The sequence below is a fragment of the Cupressus sempervirens genome, chromosome 9 (genome assembly GCF_028749045.1).
Source record: "Cupressus sempervirens isolate cs-2001-9-10 chromosome 9, ASM2874904v1, whole genome shotgun sequence".
Lineage (NCBI taxonomy): Eukaryota > Viridiplantae > Streptophyta > Pinopsida > Cupressales > Cupressaceae > Cupressus > Cupressus sempervirens.
The window spans coordinates 784,493,042-784,508,852 of record NC_143126.1 but is presented as its reverse complement, the minus strand read 5'-3'; the positions used below and the strand labels follow the sequence as shown (position 1 = coordinate 784,508,852).

The 15,811-nt window shown below is 35.8% G+C and overlaps 1 protein-coding gene across 1 annotated transcript in view; it reads left to right on the top strand.

The window, feature by feature from the left end:
- The window catches only part of LOC149541065 (glutamate receptor 3.4-like), a 61,820-nt gene that overhangs the window by 25,459 nt on the left and 20,550 nt on the right, over nt 1–15,811 (top strand). The window contains exons 2-3 of the mRNA XM_089802057.1: nt 10,604–11,943; nt 12,073–12,350. Of these exons, the coding sequence (XP_089658183.1) occupies nt 10,604–11,943; nt 12,073–12,350 (1,618 nt within the window). The remainder of the gene's footprint in view (nt 1–10,603; nt 11,944–12,072; nt 12,351–15,811) is intronic.

Genomic DNA, 15,811 nt, shown 5'->3' with positions numbered 1-15,811 from the left:
ATGAAGTGGAATTCACCTGATTATTTATAGGGTCATACATAATTGTTTTTCAGCTCTAAGTGCAAAACTATCCAATGCATGGACTACAAAACATGAAAAGAAAATACTATAAATGGAATTACGTAACCATTCACTCTCAAGTTTGCCAACTCATTCATTATCAAATGAGGTTACATTTATAGTTTACTGTCATTTCTTAATTCTGATAGAGCAACAATCATATGAATAAAAAAGAATAAAATACAAAATTATCCAATCTGCATCATGATACGAGCATGTGGTATTTCTTTTGCTGACGATTTTGAATCCATGATATTCCTGAAAACGCCCTATGACTGTTCTTCTTCATGCGATCTCAGAAAATCTTGAAGAAAATGGTTTATTCTTCATCTTTTGTTGTTTCGCGCCAAACCCATGTATTTCATATTCCAACAGTCACTACATTTTCGAATTCCCATCATTGATCTCAAATTGACGGTCAAGATTAAAATTTTATGACATCCTTTATAACTTCCTCCGTGGGTCCCTCCATATACATGGGTCTTCTTGTCGCTTTGTCACATAGAATAATGATCGAGTAACTTCATATAGCGAGATAGTGACATCCGTGGATCTCTTTCTGATCTAATGGTGATAACAAAATGATGTTAGGTCTCTTTGTTTTGCGGTGTGGGTCCCTTCGTATATATGTGTCTTCTTGTCGCTCTGTCGCATAGAATAACGATCAAGCAACTTCACATAGCGAGATAGCGACATCCGTAGATCTCTTTCTGATCTGACGGTGATAACAAAATGATGTTAGGTTGTGTGGGTCCCTCTTTCCAACTAGGCATTACCATGGCGAATAGTTGGCACCATTCCATTGCTTGAACAATCTGATGTTGACTTTCTTCCCTTCATGGCACATAGTGACTAGATTCTGACTGCGCTTCATGAAATGTGATGGATCACTAGACACATGCCTTCACGTCGCTTTGTCGCATAAATTATCAAACGGGCATCTTTACATAGCGACATTACGACCTCCATAAATCTTCTTTGATCTAACAGACGAAGGCATCCAACTTTGTTTAATATTTAAATGGAACCCAATCTAATAGGCAAGCATTTGGACTTTTCAACTGGTCAATAGTACAATTTCTTTTGTTCAATTGACTTTTCAACATTGGTCTCGCCACCTTTGACTTGGTTCTTTCACCATTTCTACATTTTTTAACGTTCATTTTGTATTGGATCTAACTGATTTTGTTTTTGAACTATACTCACGATTTAATATTTAAATGGAACCCAATCTAATAGGCAAGCATTTGGACTTTTCAGCTGGCCAATAGTACAATTTCTTTTGTTCAATTGACTTTTCAACTTTGGTCTCGCCACCTTTGACTTAGTTCTTTCACCATTTCTGCATTTTTTAATGTTCATTTTGTATTGGATCTAACTGATTTTGTTTCTGAACTATTCTCACGATCTTTATATCAATCTTCAACTTCAATCTTCGGTGTTCTCTTCTGCATTTGCTCTGTATATATTTGTGAAAATGTATCCTTCTCTAGATATAGATCTTTGACCATGGAGTTAGAAACTTTCAGAGATGAAGAAATGCTTTCATAAAGAATTGTTTCTCAACATGAATCTTGTATTCAACATGATTAGGAATAAAGAATATGAATCATTAGAGATATTTAGACCTTCTCATTAGGAAAATGCATAACAAACCCTCCCAAACCTAATCATGTAGCCAAGAATCAATGTATTGCTCATATGATTTCCCACATCAGGTTATCTCAAAGGGAAGATGAGAAGAAAGGCCATCCTATGGGCAATTTATATGCGGACTCAATAATTGACACTTGACTTAACTTTAAACCCTAAAGAAAAAACATATGGATTGAAACTTAGGTAACAGTCTTTTAAGAGCAAGTTTTCTACCAGTGTAATTTACTATGAATGCATTTTCAAGAGCTTTAAACATGTGATATGCTGTTGCATGTTTTGCCACAATAGGCACTATGTGATTTCGAACAACATCCACTATTATTTTCACGGCCTTCTCATTATTCTCGATCCATAGAGGTTTCTCCAGATCATCTTTAGGTTCTTCTCTTCTTTTACAAAGGAATCTAATTTGTTCTTTTTTAATAATATAATTATACGAAGTTTCCAAGATTCAAAGTTGTCAACACTTGTAAGGTGCTGTTCGAATCTTAACATGTTTGTCATCTTCAAGAATAATGAGAGACTGCAACTTAATGTGAAATCTGATCTCTTGAACTTAATAAAATTTCTCCTTAACAAGGCTCTGATACCATGTAAAGTTTTTTATTAGATTTCAATGTAAAGCTTGACTGATGCTCAATTTTGTTTATAGGTTTAACCACAGATGCCAATGAATTTGATTTGCTTCAGAATTTGTACTTATTACTACAAAAGTAACATAAATGCTCTTATACTTGTGATGCTTACGTTCCTTTGATATACTAGCATTAATAGATTTCGATGCTTAGCATAATTGGGCAGATGTATTATATATACATCACGAAAGGGTGTGATTGTGAATGGGCATGTCTCCAAATTGAGACATGACCATTCACGATTATACCCAATCGGAGTTAACAATTAGTAATCAACAATTACATGTATACCATCGATAATGATGTCAATAACCAATATAGTGATATCGCAGCCCAATATGGAGAATTCAAAATAGTATTGATCAAAAACAAGGATTGATGAGATATTATTGTGATACAGGTTATGATATCAGTTATGATATAGAGATCAAGAAATACAAAATTGATAAAATCAAAATATACATCTGTGTGTATATATCAGTATGCAATCATATTAATGTATATATCCATATGCATAGATTCTGATATCGATTATAGATCTTGTCTAACCGAAGCTACAAACTTTAACAGTTGATCTTGTTCCACTGCGATTTGTTTAGCTTGGACTCCTTGTAGTAGTCATAAGGCTTCTGTTGTATCCTTTTGTGCATATGACAAATTTTCTTCTATTGATGGCAGTTTCTCTGCTTGAGCTGCTCTCTGCACTTCCCACTCTTCTTCTCGTCTTTTTGTCAACTCCTCCTGCTGGAGTTTGAGGAATGTTTCCTCCATCTGAGCAAGTTTACTTAGGATAATGCATTACTTAAGTTTACTTAGGATAATGCATTTTCATATTAGTTGTCATTGAGACACTTGGGAATTTGCATTCTATTTTAGCACATGGTGTAGGAGAAATCCACTTGCACATAGTTGTTGTCTCACACCTTGTTGTTTGTGAGCTCAACCTTTGTTCTTATTATTACGAAGTAATTGGTAAAATACTTGCTTGTTATTAACAGAGATCGAGAGATCTATCCATACAAAAGAATGAAATGATGTCTCCTTAGGAAACGATCATAAATAATAGAAACTTTCTATTCTACCTAAGAGAAAACTAATAGTTATCTATAGCTAACTAAATATTAGATCATTTTACTATTTACAATAGATTACAAATAGATTACCATTAACTTAAAATAGGTGTTTATCTATTCTCGTAATACCCTCTCTAATGGTTAATCTATCCACAACACCAAGCTATCCTCTGAATTTGACAAACTTATCAAGACCAAGAGGCCTGGTGAGAATGCCTACAGTTTGATTTGTGGTAGGAATATACTGCAAGTCTTTTGTGTTAAAGTTTGTAGTTGCGATAGAGATCTTTATCTCTCGAAATCTGGACATTATTACCGTTATTATCATTTTTAGCTGAAAATGACACTTAAGTTTAATTTGTAATATTAAAGTTAAATGACGTGTCATTCGCATGCATTTAGGCATGAATATTCGAAGAGTTATAATTAATTATAGGAGTTATGAGAATCTCAAGAGACCTTCGGTTATAATGTGAAGAGTCTGTCCTATTGTTATACATTTGCATCAAGCAAAGGATATTGTACACTTGAACATTTCATTATCAATAAAGATATATTTTTGTTGTGTGGTTGGGTTTTTTCCCTTCCTTCTTGAAGAGTTTTTCCCAGGATATTTCTGGTGCATATTGGTTCAGTTTTGGCTCCTTATTGCTATTTATCACTATTGATTTTTGGGCTCTAGATTTAACATTTTGTGCCATCTTCAACCAACTATCGTATGTAGTGACAGTGAACATCCACATGCTTGGTTCATTCATGGAAGACTGGATTTCATGCTAACTTGATAACGCCTTCGTTATCAACAAACAGAGTAGTCGGTCTTGCTAGTGACATCTGCATATCCCTAAGCATCCAACAAAGCCAAACAACTTCACATCCTGCCCTAAATAGTCCTTTTGTATTTGGCTTCTGTAAAGGAGAGAGACATTGCCTACTGCTTCTTATTGGTCAATGTGATGACATCGAATCCCAAACTAAACACATATCTAGAAGTTGACTTTTTATTGTCAACAGAGCTTGCCCAATCTGAGTCTGTGAACACACTGAGTCTAGGATTAGAACTTCTAGAGTAAAAAAAGTCCATAATTTGAAGTGCCCTTCAAATAACGAAGCACACACTTTGTGGCCATCCAATGATCAGCCTTGGGAGCTGTCATAAAGCGTGAGATGTAGCTGACTGCAAAGTTGATGTTAGGTCTAGTAGTAGAGAGGTAGATAAGGCTACCTACTAATTGCCTGTATGTAGTATCATCAACGGGAGGAGAGTCAGAGTTGGTTGATAACTTGAGACCTTTCTCCATGGGGGTAGATACAGGCTTGCAATCTTGCATACGAAATTTGTCTAACAGAGCCCTGACATATTTGGATCGAGAGATGAATATACTAGAAGACTATTGCCAAACCTCAACACCTAGGCAATAATGCATGACCCCAAGGTCAGTCATATTAAAAGATTGGCATAAATTCTGTTTGATTCCCTGAATCAAAGATGCCGAACTGCCAGTGATGATCAAATCATCCACATAAATAACCAGAAGGGTGATGTTACTGTCAGTAGTCTTGATGTACAAATTTGAGTCTGAAGAAGTCCTCTAAAAGCCTTGATTACTAAGTTACTTAACGATTTTCATGTACCATGCCCGAGGGGCTTGCTTCAAGCCATAGAGAGCTTTCACCCATTTGAGAACTTGATGGTCTTTACCAACAACCTTGAAACCTGGAGGCCGTGTCATGTAGACCTCTTTGTGGAGATCACCATTTAGGAAAGTACTCTTGACGTCCATCTAATGGACCTTCCAGCCAAACTCTGCTGCCATGGCTAGGACTAATATGATGGTGCTCATCTTTGCAGTAGGAGCAAAGGTCTCCTCATAATCAATGCATTGATGCTGAGAAAAGCCCTTCGCAAGTAAACAAGCTTTGTACTTATCCAAAGTATCATCAGATTTGTATTTGATTTTGTAAATCCATTTGCACCCAATGGGTTTCTTCCCTGGTGGAAAAAGGACTCAAGTGTTATTCTTCAGCAGGCTTTGGTGTTTAGATGTCATGGCCTATTTCCACTCTAGAATTCTTTTAGCCTCGAAATATGTTTGAGGTTCAAAGTTCAAACACACTATGAATGTTGGCCTTGAGAGCAAAGTTAACAGACTCTGTAGGTTTGCACTTTTTCCAAGCAATTTTCCCATCAAGGAGCTCATCATCACGAAGATCAACAAGTGTCTTAGCCTACCACTTAGGCTGAAGAGAAGAATGACCAACATTAGTATCAGGAGATGCTTGGTGATCAGGTTCCGCATTAGAAGAATCTGGATTAAACTCAGGTGAAGCATCTACAAATCGAGGTGATTCTGTAGGAGAAGTTGAGGTATCTGTATAGGGATCATTGGTTTAACTAGAGCTGCAAGAGCTACTGGAGCCCTCCCATTAGGTGGACCTAATGGAAGACTAACTCCTAAATCATGAGCCTTCCTAGGTTGGTTTGTTGGAGTAGGAACATGAGAAACAGGCATGAATGGTCTTCACTGCTCATCAAAGACAACATCATGACTGTACATGAGACGAGATGTCACAGTGTCAATCAAGCGGTAGGCTTTGTGAAGAGTACTATAGCCAGCAAGCATGAGTTTCCGACTCATGGCATCCAACTTGGTGTGTGACGCATCAAGGAGCCAAACAAAAGCAAGGGAGCCAAAAACCTTTTAGTGACTGATTTTGGGCTTCCGACTTGACCAGGCCTCTTCCAGAGTTTTACCTTTGACCGCCACTATGGGTGACCGGTTCAAAAGATAAACTGCAGTGTTGACTGGTTCTGCCCAAAACTTCTTTGGAACATGTTTGTGTTTGAGCATGGATCGAGCCATCTCGGTGATTGTTTTGTTTCAATGTTCAACTACACTATTTTGTTGTGGTGTGGTTGACTGGCGTTTGATGCCATGAGTATCCAAGAAGCTAGAGAATTCATTAGAATGAAATCCCCCTGCACTATCTCATCTAAGAGTAATAATAGATTCCCAGACTCTTTTTCAACTATAGGTTTAAACTTTTGAAATACAAGAAATGCATTTGATTTATTTTTAAGAAAATACACCTACATTTTTCTACTGAAATCATCAACAAACAATACCTGGACCCAAGAATAGAAGGAGTGGCCATAAGGCCGTAGATATTATCATGAACAAATTGAAGTACTTGAGAAGCTTGCCATGAATTGCCATTGGTGAAATGTGTGTGATGTTGCTTCCCAGCCTGGCATGCATCACAAACTCCAAGCTGTTGAGTTTGAATCTTTGGCAAACCAAGGACAAGCTCTTCCCGAGCAAGCTGAGAGAGATAATGCACATTTAAATGCCCGTATCGCTGATGCCAAAGTGTGCTAATAGAAGATCGTTGAGCAGACATAGCTATGTCTTGAGAATCACCAAAATTAGTAAGTTGGAAAAGACCATGATCCTCAAGACCCACTGCAACAGTAGACTAAGTCGCACGATCAGTGATGGTACATTGATGTGAATTGAAGGTGACATCCAAGTGTGGAGAATGTCAAAGTAATTGAGTAACTGAGAGTAGATTTAGTTCCATCCTTGGAATGTAGTACACATTGCAGAAAATAAGATTCCTCCCAACAGATTGAATTTGAATGTTGCCTTTGCCGACAATAGTGTACTCTTCTCTACCAACAAAAATAACAAAATCTAAATAAGGGTGGTAGTCAGTAAACCGGTCTCTATGGTGGGTGAAATGACGAGAAGCAGCTGAATCAATGTACCAAGCAGATGACTTGACATGATTGGCACGACTTTTAGCCATAAAGGCGTAAAAGGCAAATTATGTTTGCTCAGTGTACTCTGCACAGTTCACTTTGGGCTATGAACCGGATTGCTTAGATTGTGCAGCTAAGCGTTTCTAACATTCAACCTTCATGTGCCCAAACTTGTGACAATAGTTGCATTGAATCATGTTTTTCTTCTGGGAGTCGTCTAAAGCTGGAGCATAAGACTTGTATTGAGACGACTGCTGAAACTTGCCTTTATCCTTCTGAAAGGATTTAGTAGCAAAGGCTTGCTTTGTGGAGGTGGAGGTGGAGCTGCTATTGAAGTGTTGTTTCCACTTATCTTGTTGAAGCAGAAGTGTGTAGAGTTTACTGAACTTCAAATCAACACCATAAGACATGATGTTGAGAGTCTCGCTAAAATGCTTGTAGGACTTTGGTAAACTCCAAAGAGTGATAACCACAATGTCCTCTTCCTCCATCTTGCAACCGATGGCAAACAATTGATTACGGATTTCCTAAATCCTATTTAGCTGAGCTTGGAGCGTGGTTCACTCATCCATGATAATAGAAAACAGCGTGTTCTTCAAGAAGAAGGCTTTGCTTTTGTCAGAAGTCTCATGAAGACCTTTGAGATGTGCCCTTATCTCAATAGTTGTCTTGGCGGATGGAATTTGAGAGAGCTAATCATCGGCCACCGATAATTTGAGAAACATCATTGCCTCTCGATTATTCAAATCCCATGAATCTTGATCAGTGCCAGGGGCAGTCGGACGTTGTGTAACACCCAAAATAATTGATCGGTATTCCAATATTCAAAAATTGCTGCAATTCGTTGCTTGTAAGTGCCATAAGTCAATGATGCCATAGTGCACTTTTCAATGAAAAAGTGTGAAAATCTGTGAAGGCACGTCCTTTGAGGCAAAAAAATGGAAGACCTATAAAATTTGAAGGATGATCCAAAAGAAAGCTCGAAAAACCCATTAAGAATATGTTGTTGATTTTTGGATCTGCTGGCTCAAAAATCAAGGCACCTAGAAAAAATGAATAACCCAGTTGAGTTCTCAAAAAAAGCTCAAAAATTAGGGTTTTGAAGAAAACCCTAGTCGGTGGCCATGGAGTTTGATATGCAAAAAAATGGCATTTCTGGAAGAGAAGGTCATTTTTTTCCTTCGAAGAGGGGCGTTTATGGTTGGGGAGTGTAGAAACAACACCAAAAATGGTGTTTGAAGTGTGCGGATTGGAGTAAACAGCTGCCAAAAAATGTGAAAAACGGCTCTGCTTAGATGCGAGTTTTTGGGATCTAGCTATTAGCAAGGGTAGATGCGTGTATGGAGATCACTAGCAGCTTGCGATGTGTGGTCAATCCAAGCCCTCAGCGAACAGAAGAACCAACAACCTTAAGAAAACATAGATACGATTTGTCCAAATTGAGTTTTTAAGGCATTACCAACTCGGGATTTGTGCAAACAAAGATGAACTAGTAGGCACATGATTTTTGTCACGCCTTTGATGCCGTGGTTTGAACAGAGGAATTTCTCTTAAAAACGGAAACCCTAGACGGTTGTTAGAAAAACTCAAAAATAATTTTGAAAGAAATTATTAAATTTGCAAAAAAATTTGAAGTATTGGCTCTAATACAATATTACAAAGTAATTGGTAAAATACTTGTTTGTCATTAACAAAGACCGAGAGGTCTATATATACAAAAGAATGGAATGATGTTTCCGTAGGAAACAATTGTAAAGAATAGAAACTTTCTATTCTAGCTAAGAGAAAACTAATTGTTATCTACAACTAACTAAATATTAGAAACATTCTAATATTTACAATAGATTACAAATAGATTACCGCTAACTAATAATAGACGTTTATCTATTATCGTAATACTTATCACGTTATCATCCTCTCATTGTTGCTCATGTTGCACATACTTTATTGCACAATGATGATCCACCTTTGTTGGACACCTAGTTGCATCTTGTCTAGTTGATAGTTTATCATTAGTATCACTCCTAGTTATCGCACATTGTCTATATATTGAGAAACATCTACGATGTATTCCTCCATTATCATTTGATCATCATTGTTTCTCTTTTTTGTACTATCTCTTGAGCTTCTAGATCTTGGCATTGCATTCATTGCCTTAGGCAAATTCGTACACTTTGATTAACTTTTATCAAAATGCTTTAACACGTTGCAGGGCTTCAATAAGGAAAAATGTACCCAGTTTTTTCTATGAACATCAAGCTTTATATATTTCCTCTATTAAATTCTCTTTTTCTTTAAAGACTAAGCTTGAATTTTGGTTCTTTTAAAAAATAAATTTTAATTAACCTTCCTTTTTGATGGCTAATCTCCAACAATTTGATAAATTAAAATCTGAATTTTGACACAACCACCTTTGACTCAATCAGTAACAACTATTTCTGATTTAGTAACTTTGATATACAAATGATTGATTTTTGATCATGAAGGAGTTCCATACAACACAATCAAGTTTCATATTGGGTACAAAAAGTTGCCTCAAGGAACTCTTATTGAAAGGAAAATTGCTCATTACTTGTGAATTGAAATGCGACTTAATGTAAATGGCAAAATAAGAGCAATTATGAGTATCATTTGGTTGCTTCATTTGCATCACAAGAAAAGTTTCAATGACATACTTCATGTATCACACTCTATTGCAAATTGAGTCTCTTTGTTTAGGGTATTTGTAGGAGAATGTACAGTGTCAAAGAACAAAGTGAAAGCATGTGTCTTGTGCTGATATTTTAAAGTTAATCATCAATGCTAGCTTGTTTTTGTGAGGACAAAATAAACTCACCATTCTCTATAAATCTCAAATTATTTGAAATTTGAATCATAGACAAATGGAGTAACCATAGAGTCACATAAATGCTCCAGAGTCTAGATTCATGATATTGTAAAGAAACTACTGTGCCAAGATGCCATTGCTGTAGAGGAGAAATCTTTACGCATGATCTGCAGCGTGTTACTCAAATGCATCCTGTATATTTTAATCTTAATGTTGCCTGACTTATTATTGAAATGACATTCATGAGGCTACTTGAGTATTTGGCATTTTTAGTGAAGGATATTTTACAAAATATTGTTATATAATGCCTTTTGAGGTTACTTGCAGTTGATTGCAAGGCTTTAAAATAAACCTTAACATAACTTAGATTTATGCAATGAGAATGGTTTGGTCCCTAAACGAGTTTAGCAGCTGATATCCTGTGTACACATAGATTTGGATTTGGCTACTGTATCAAATACTGTATTTTACATTTTTTTATGGCACTTTAGATTCTTAGTGCTGTGCAGGAATGTTTTCATTGCTGTCCTATGAAGAAAGAGGTAATCACAATAGCTAATTCCTGTTACTCGATGTATTTCCACTGCAGCTATTGAGTTGTCAAAGAAAAATGTATTGGCAATTATAGGACCACAATCCTCTGTGATTGCTCATACTATTTCTCACATAGCAAATGGACTTAATGTGCCACTTTTATCATTTGGAGCAACTGATCCGAGTCTCTCTTCACTTCAGTACCCTTATTTTCTTCGTTTGACACATAATGATCTCTCACAGATGACAGCAATAGCCAATCTAATTGGTTTCTTCAATTGGAGAGAGGTAATTGCAGTTTATGTAGATGATGACTACGGAAGAAATGGAATAACTGCTTTGGGTGATGCACTTGGGAATAAAGCTAATATTGTTCATAAATATCGAATGCCTCCAGACATTTCTAGAAGTAGCCTGGGTGATAGCTTGAAAGATTTGGCTTTGATGACAACTAGAGTTTTTGTTGTTCATATGAATCCAGATGTTGGTCTGAAATTTTTCTCTGAAGTACACTACCTTCAAATGTTGAGCAATGGCTATGTATGGATAGCCACAGATTGGCTATCTTCTGCTCTGGATTCCCTTGAGTTTGATTCAGATACAATAAAATCATTACAAGGGCTCATTACTGTGCGGCGACATATTCTCAATTCCTATCGGCAACATGATTTCTTGGTAAGATGGAATAATCTACAAAAAGTTGGAAATGTTGATTCAGGCCTCAACGTGTTTGGATTGTATGCTTATGATACAGTGTGGGCAATTGCCCGCGCTGTTGATACTTTTTTGGGAAAAGGAGGAAATACATCCTTTACAGATTATCCTCACCTATCCACTGCAAGTGGAAGTGTTTCAGAGCTAGCAAAGCTTAAGGTCTTCAGAGGAGGTCCACAGTTGGTCAAAATATTATTGCAAACTAACATTACAGGCTTAACAGGTCAAGTTCAACTGGATGAAGGAGGCGACATGCTTGGTTCAACTTTTGAGATAATTAATATAGTTGGAAAGGATTTTCGCATAGTGAGCTACTGGTCAAATATATCAGGCTTATCTGTTATTCCTCCTGAGAAGAGACGTGTTAGTTCAGAAAACAATGCAGGTTCAAATAGAATGGTGTATGATATCATATGGCCGGGTGATAGCAAACAGGTGCCTCAAGGCTGGACAATCCCAGACAATGGTAGGAGGCTTCGGATTGGAGTTCCTTGGAAAGGGGGAGAATTTGAAAAGTTGGTGAAAATAGAAGGTTCCAGAGCAGGAGATTCTTACTGTACTGATGTGTTTGCTGCTGCAGTAAAGATGCTGACTTATCCTCTTCCCTATGAATTCATAGTTTATGGAAGTAAAGAATCCCCTCCCAATTATGATGATCTTGTGAAAAAAGTTGCTTTCAAGGTTCATCTAAACTTCTTTTAGTTTCTTAAATGATTCCTCCATCTCTAGTTTCCATATATTGTGATATTTCTGGGATTGCATGGATTTATTCATAAATTCAGGCAGCTACTTACAGCTGGAATCCTACAGGAATTTGATGCAGCAATTGGGGACATAACAATTCTAACAAAGAGATCCAATTATGTGGATTTCACCCAGCCTTTTGTGGATTCTGGCCTGGCAGTGGTAGCTCCTGTGAAAAAGCTAAATTCAAGTCCTTGGGCTTTCTTGAAGCCATTTACACTAAAGACATGGTGCACGATTGGGGCATTCTTTCTTGTAGTAGGAGCTGTTGTTTGGATTTTGGAGCACAAACTAAACCCAGACTTCCGAGGAGAACCAAGAAAACAACTTGTTACCATATTTTCGTATGTACAAATTTCAACTTGCCTATTATTATATTATAGAATACACTGCAAGTTTTTTTTTTGCTGCTTATCATTGTGTTTGAGTTTAATACTCAGCATTGAGATTCTCTGTATATTATGACAACTTACAGTCAAACAAGCACTGGTTTATATATCTATTTAAAAAAATACTTGTTTCTCTAAGTTTCCATCACTAGGGGACAGTTCCAGGAAGTAAAAAAATAATCCCCGACTTTTACAATGATAGTGTGCTTGGGAGGCAACAGTAGATAGAGAATACAAAATAAAAATTACAAATAAATTTTATCATTTAATTGTGTACTTAAACAACATTTATGATTCTAAAGGCCCAAAATAACTTTTTTGGTATCGAACATCAAAAGTTGAATGACATACAAAAATGTGTAGCAAATTCTAATGCCAAACAATAAAAAGGAATATCTGATTGCTATTCTTAGGGGAGAACACAGGTTCAAATCTGAAGGAGGGTAGCACTATAAACCTTGTGTATAATATATGAGATAAATAGAAATAAATTGACCCCTCAATTACTTTATTGGAGTTGTCTCATATATCATTGGTGTATGATGTATCAATGAGTAAGCTGACTACGAGAGTTTCAAATGAATAAGAAATTAATAAAATAAAAAACTGTATAGTGTTCATGTTTTAGCCCAGAAATAGAGATAAACAGTAATAAAAGAGCATAAACAATGCACAAAACACTCAAAACATTTATCTTGGGAAAACCCATCCATTGGAAGGGAAAAATCCAGCCACACCAGTAAAAAAGTCTTTTATTGATCATAAAAATATTCAAGTACATGGCTTTCCACTTGATTGATTTACAATATACCAAACAATCATACAAATAGATTGCATAAGACTCTTCATTTTTCACATGAACGTTTCTTTGAGTCCCAAAAATAATACCTTTCATATTTTCACATATTCAACACTTAACATTTCCATACATATGCCTCTTCGCATGACGTATGACACATGTCTTTTTGCATAATCACAAATATCTCTTTCAGCTGAAGATGACCATAACAGTCATAACAAACATATTTCTATCTCATAAAATCAAATATAAAGATCTCTATTGCAGCTACAAACTTCAACATAGAGAAGTTGTCTTTGAGCCATGACAATGCTTTAACCTAACAGACATCTTTTTGCTTGACTTTTGAACGAGGTTTTCTATTTTCCTACCTACAAAGTTGAGTGGCCTTTGGAAGGTCTTACCATCCTTTGCAGTCGGGTTTTGTAATTTCCCCTTCTCAGGCATACAGAATATCAGAGATCCGTAGCCTATTTTAATTTCCATAGGCTAGTTGGGATGTTGTAGGGGGATATTCAGTTAATCAACTTAAATTGTACAGAGATGCTTATTTTCAAAAGACAACTTACCTTCAATTAATTATTTAAGGATGGTCAGTATTATTGATTGAAATTTAAAAGGGACTATAACAGTGACTTAACATGGGGTTCAAATTAGTATTAATTTAAAATATTTAATATTTAAAAAAAAGTTCTTCTGGAGAGAAATGAATGATAATATTTTATTATTCTGAAAGTGCATATAAAAGGGGGATGATGAGAAAAAAGCTCATTGTTATTTTGTCAAATATCTACAAAATAATAAAATACGAAAAATAGGGTATTTTTTAGGCTGCCCTAAAAAAACTGGCAGATAATAAGATGGCCTGAAAATTTCAATTTTTTTATGGATATCCAGGGTTCTGGCTATTCCAAAGACAACATGGAGGCTGAAAAGGGGATGTTTGACATTTCTTTCCCAAAATTGGAGGTGGCATATTGTTGGTATTTGCCTCCAGAGAGTGACACAGTGTTACATCCCAAAATTTTGACCTAACTAAAATAAGTTATAGCCGTTAAGATGATTAGTTAAAACTATCATTTTTTTGATCATGTGAAAAGGAAAGTTATAGTTAACTGTTTAATTCATGTGGAAGTGGTTGATATAATGGAATTGGTTATCCATTATCATATTTCTTTGTTTATGGAAAATGGTAGTTAATTGTTGTTTTATTATATTTACTTGTTATTGATAATGGTAATTAACCATTGCTACAGTTATTTTTTAATATATTCTAACAGTCATTTAAATGGGAGAACTTGTTATTATTGTGGAAATGTTGCACTGGCGGTTGCAAGAGCAGATGAAGGGGAGAAAACATCGCTAAACGAGATTTAAGGAATGGGCACTATTCTAGTCCATTTGTTTGATTGCCAGGTATGACCTCTGTCTACCTCGATAAGGATTTAATGACTTCACAATAGAGTACACCACTGGACAAACATATAAAAAAATATAGCTATCATTATTAAAATGCATGTTCAGAACCATTACCTTTGTTGTTTGTGATGTCATTTCCATTGTCTTTTATCTTCACCTATATATATATATATGTATGATACCACCACAATATTAAAATAATGTCTATAGTTCATATGTATATATTAATATTTATACAGAAGATATGATCTTAAAATAAATCATATTTCTCCGACTATGCATGTATATAGATATACGTATTTTAATGGGTGCGACCTTAGATATAATAATTGCATGATGGAATCTTTTAAAATTTATATATATATATATATATATATATATAATTTTAAAAAGATTCCATCATATATATATATATATATATATGCATATGTATATTTATATAAAAGTTTTTCAAAAGGAACTCTTTAATAATTTAAACATGTATCTCTCCATAAGAGGCGACCATGTACACTTGGTGCCACCTTTTTAAAATTTGGTGACCTTGTAACAGAGAGTCTTGAAAAAACCATCACCTTGAGCCGTGACTCGCTTGGGCCCAAGGAAGGACATAAACATTTCACGTCTGACATCGGACGTTATTCTTTCCCCTCCCTCTGAGCATAATACTTCTTGGTTTAGATGCTGGTTTTCCCTATCATTTTCTCATTTCATTCACAACAAGAGTTGATTCTAAGCCGTGCATTTGAAGCATCAATCGGACCACGCAAGAGACTTTTGTTTAGGTTATGTTCAATGTGGATGCACCCAATTTTTTATGATTCTAAATCACTGCATCAGATTTTATGTTCAATATCTATGCACCTGATTTTTATGATTTTAGATCAATGCATCAGATTTTATGTTCAATGTCTATGCACTCGGTTCATGTTCTATGTCGAGGCTCTATGGCCTCTCCATTCAAGATCTCTGAAGTTGTTAATTTCAAATGGAGGCCGATGTACAAAATGAGTAATTTTCACTGAGATCAAAGTTCTTTCTTCTCTGTCTTATGTCTGTAATATTTGCCTTTTACTTTGCCACGAGTTCTGTTCTATAGTGGTACTGAAATATAAGCCCGACATGTTGCTAGAATTGATTTACATCATTGCACAAGTTTGGTGCTTGTGGTGTACCCGCCAATGGATAGGAATCCATGCTT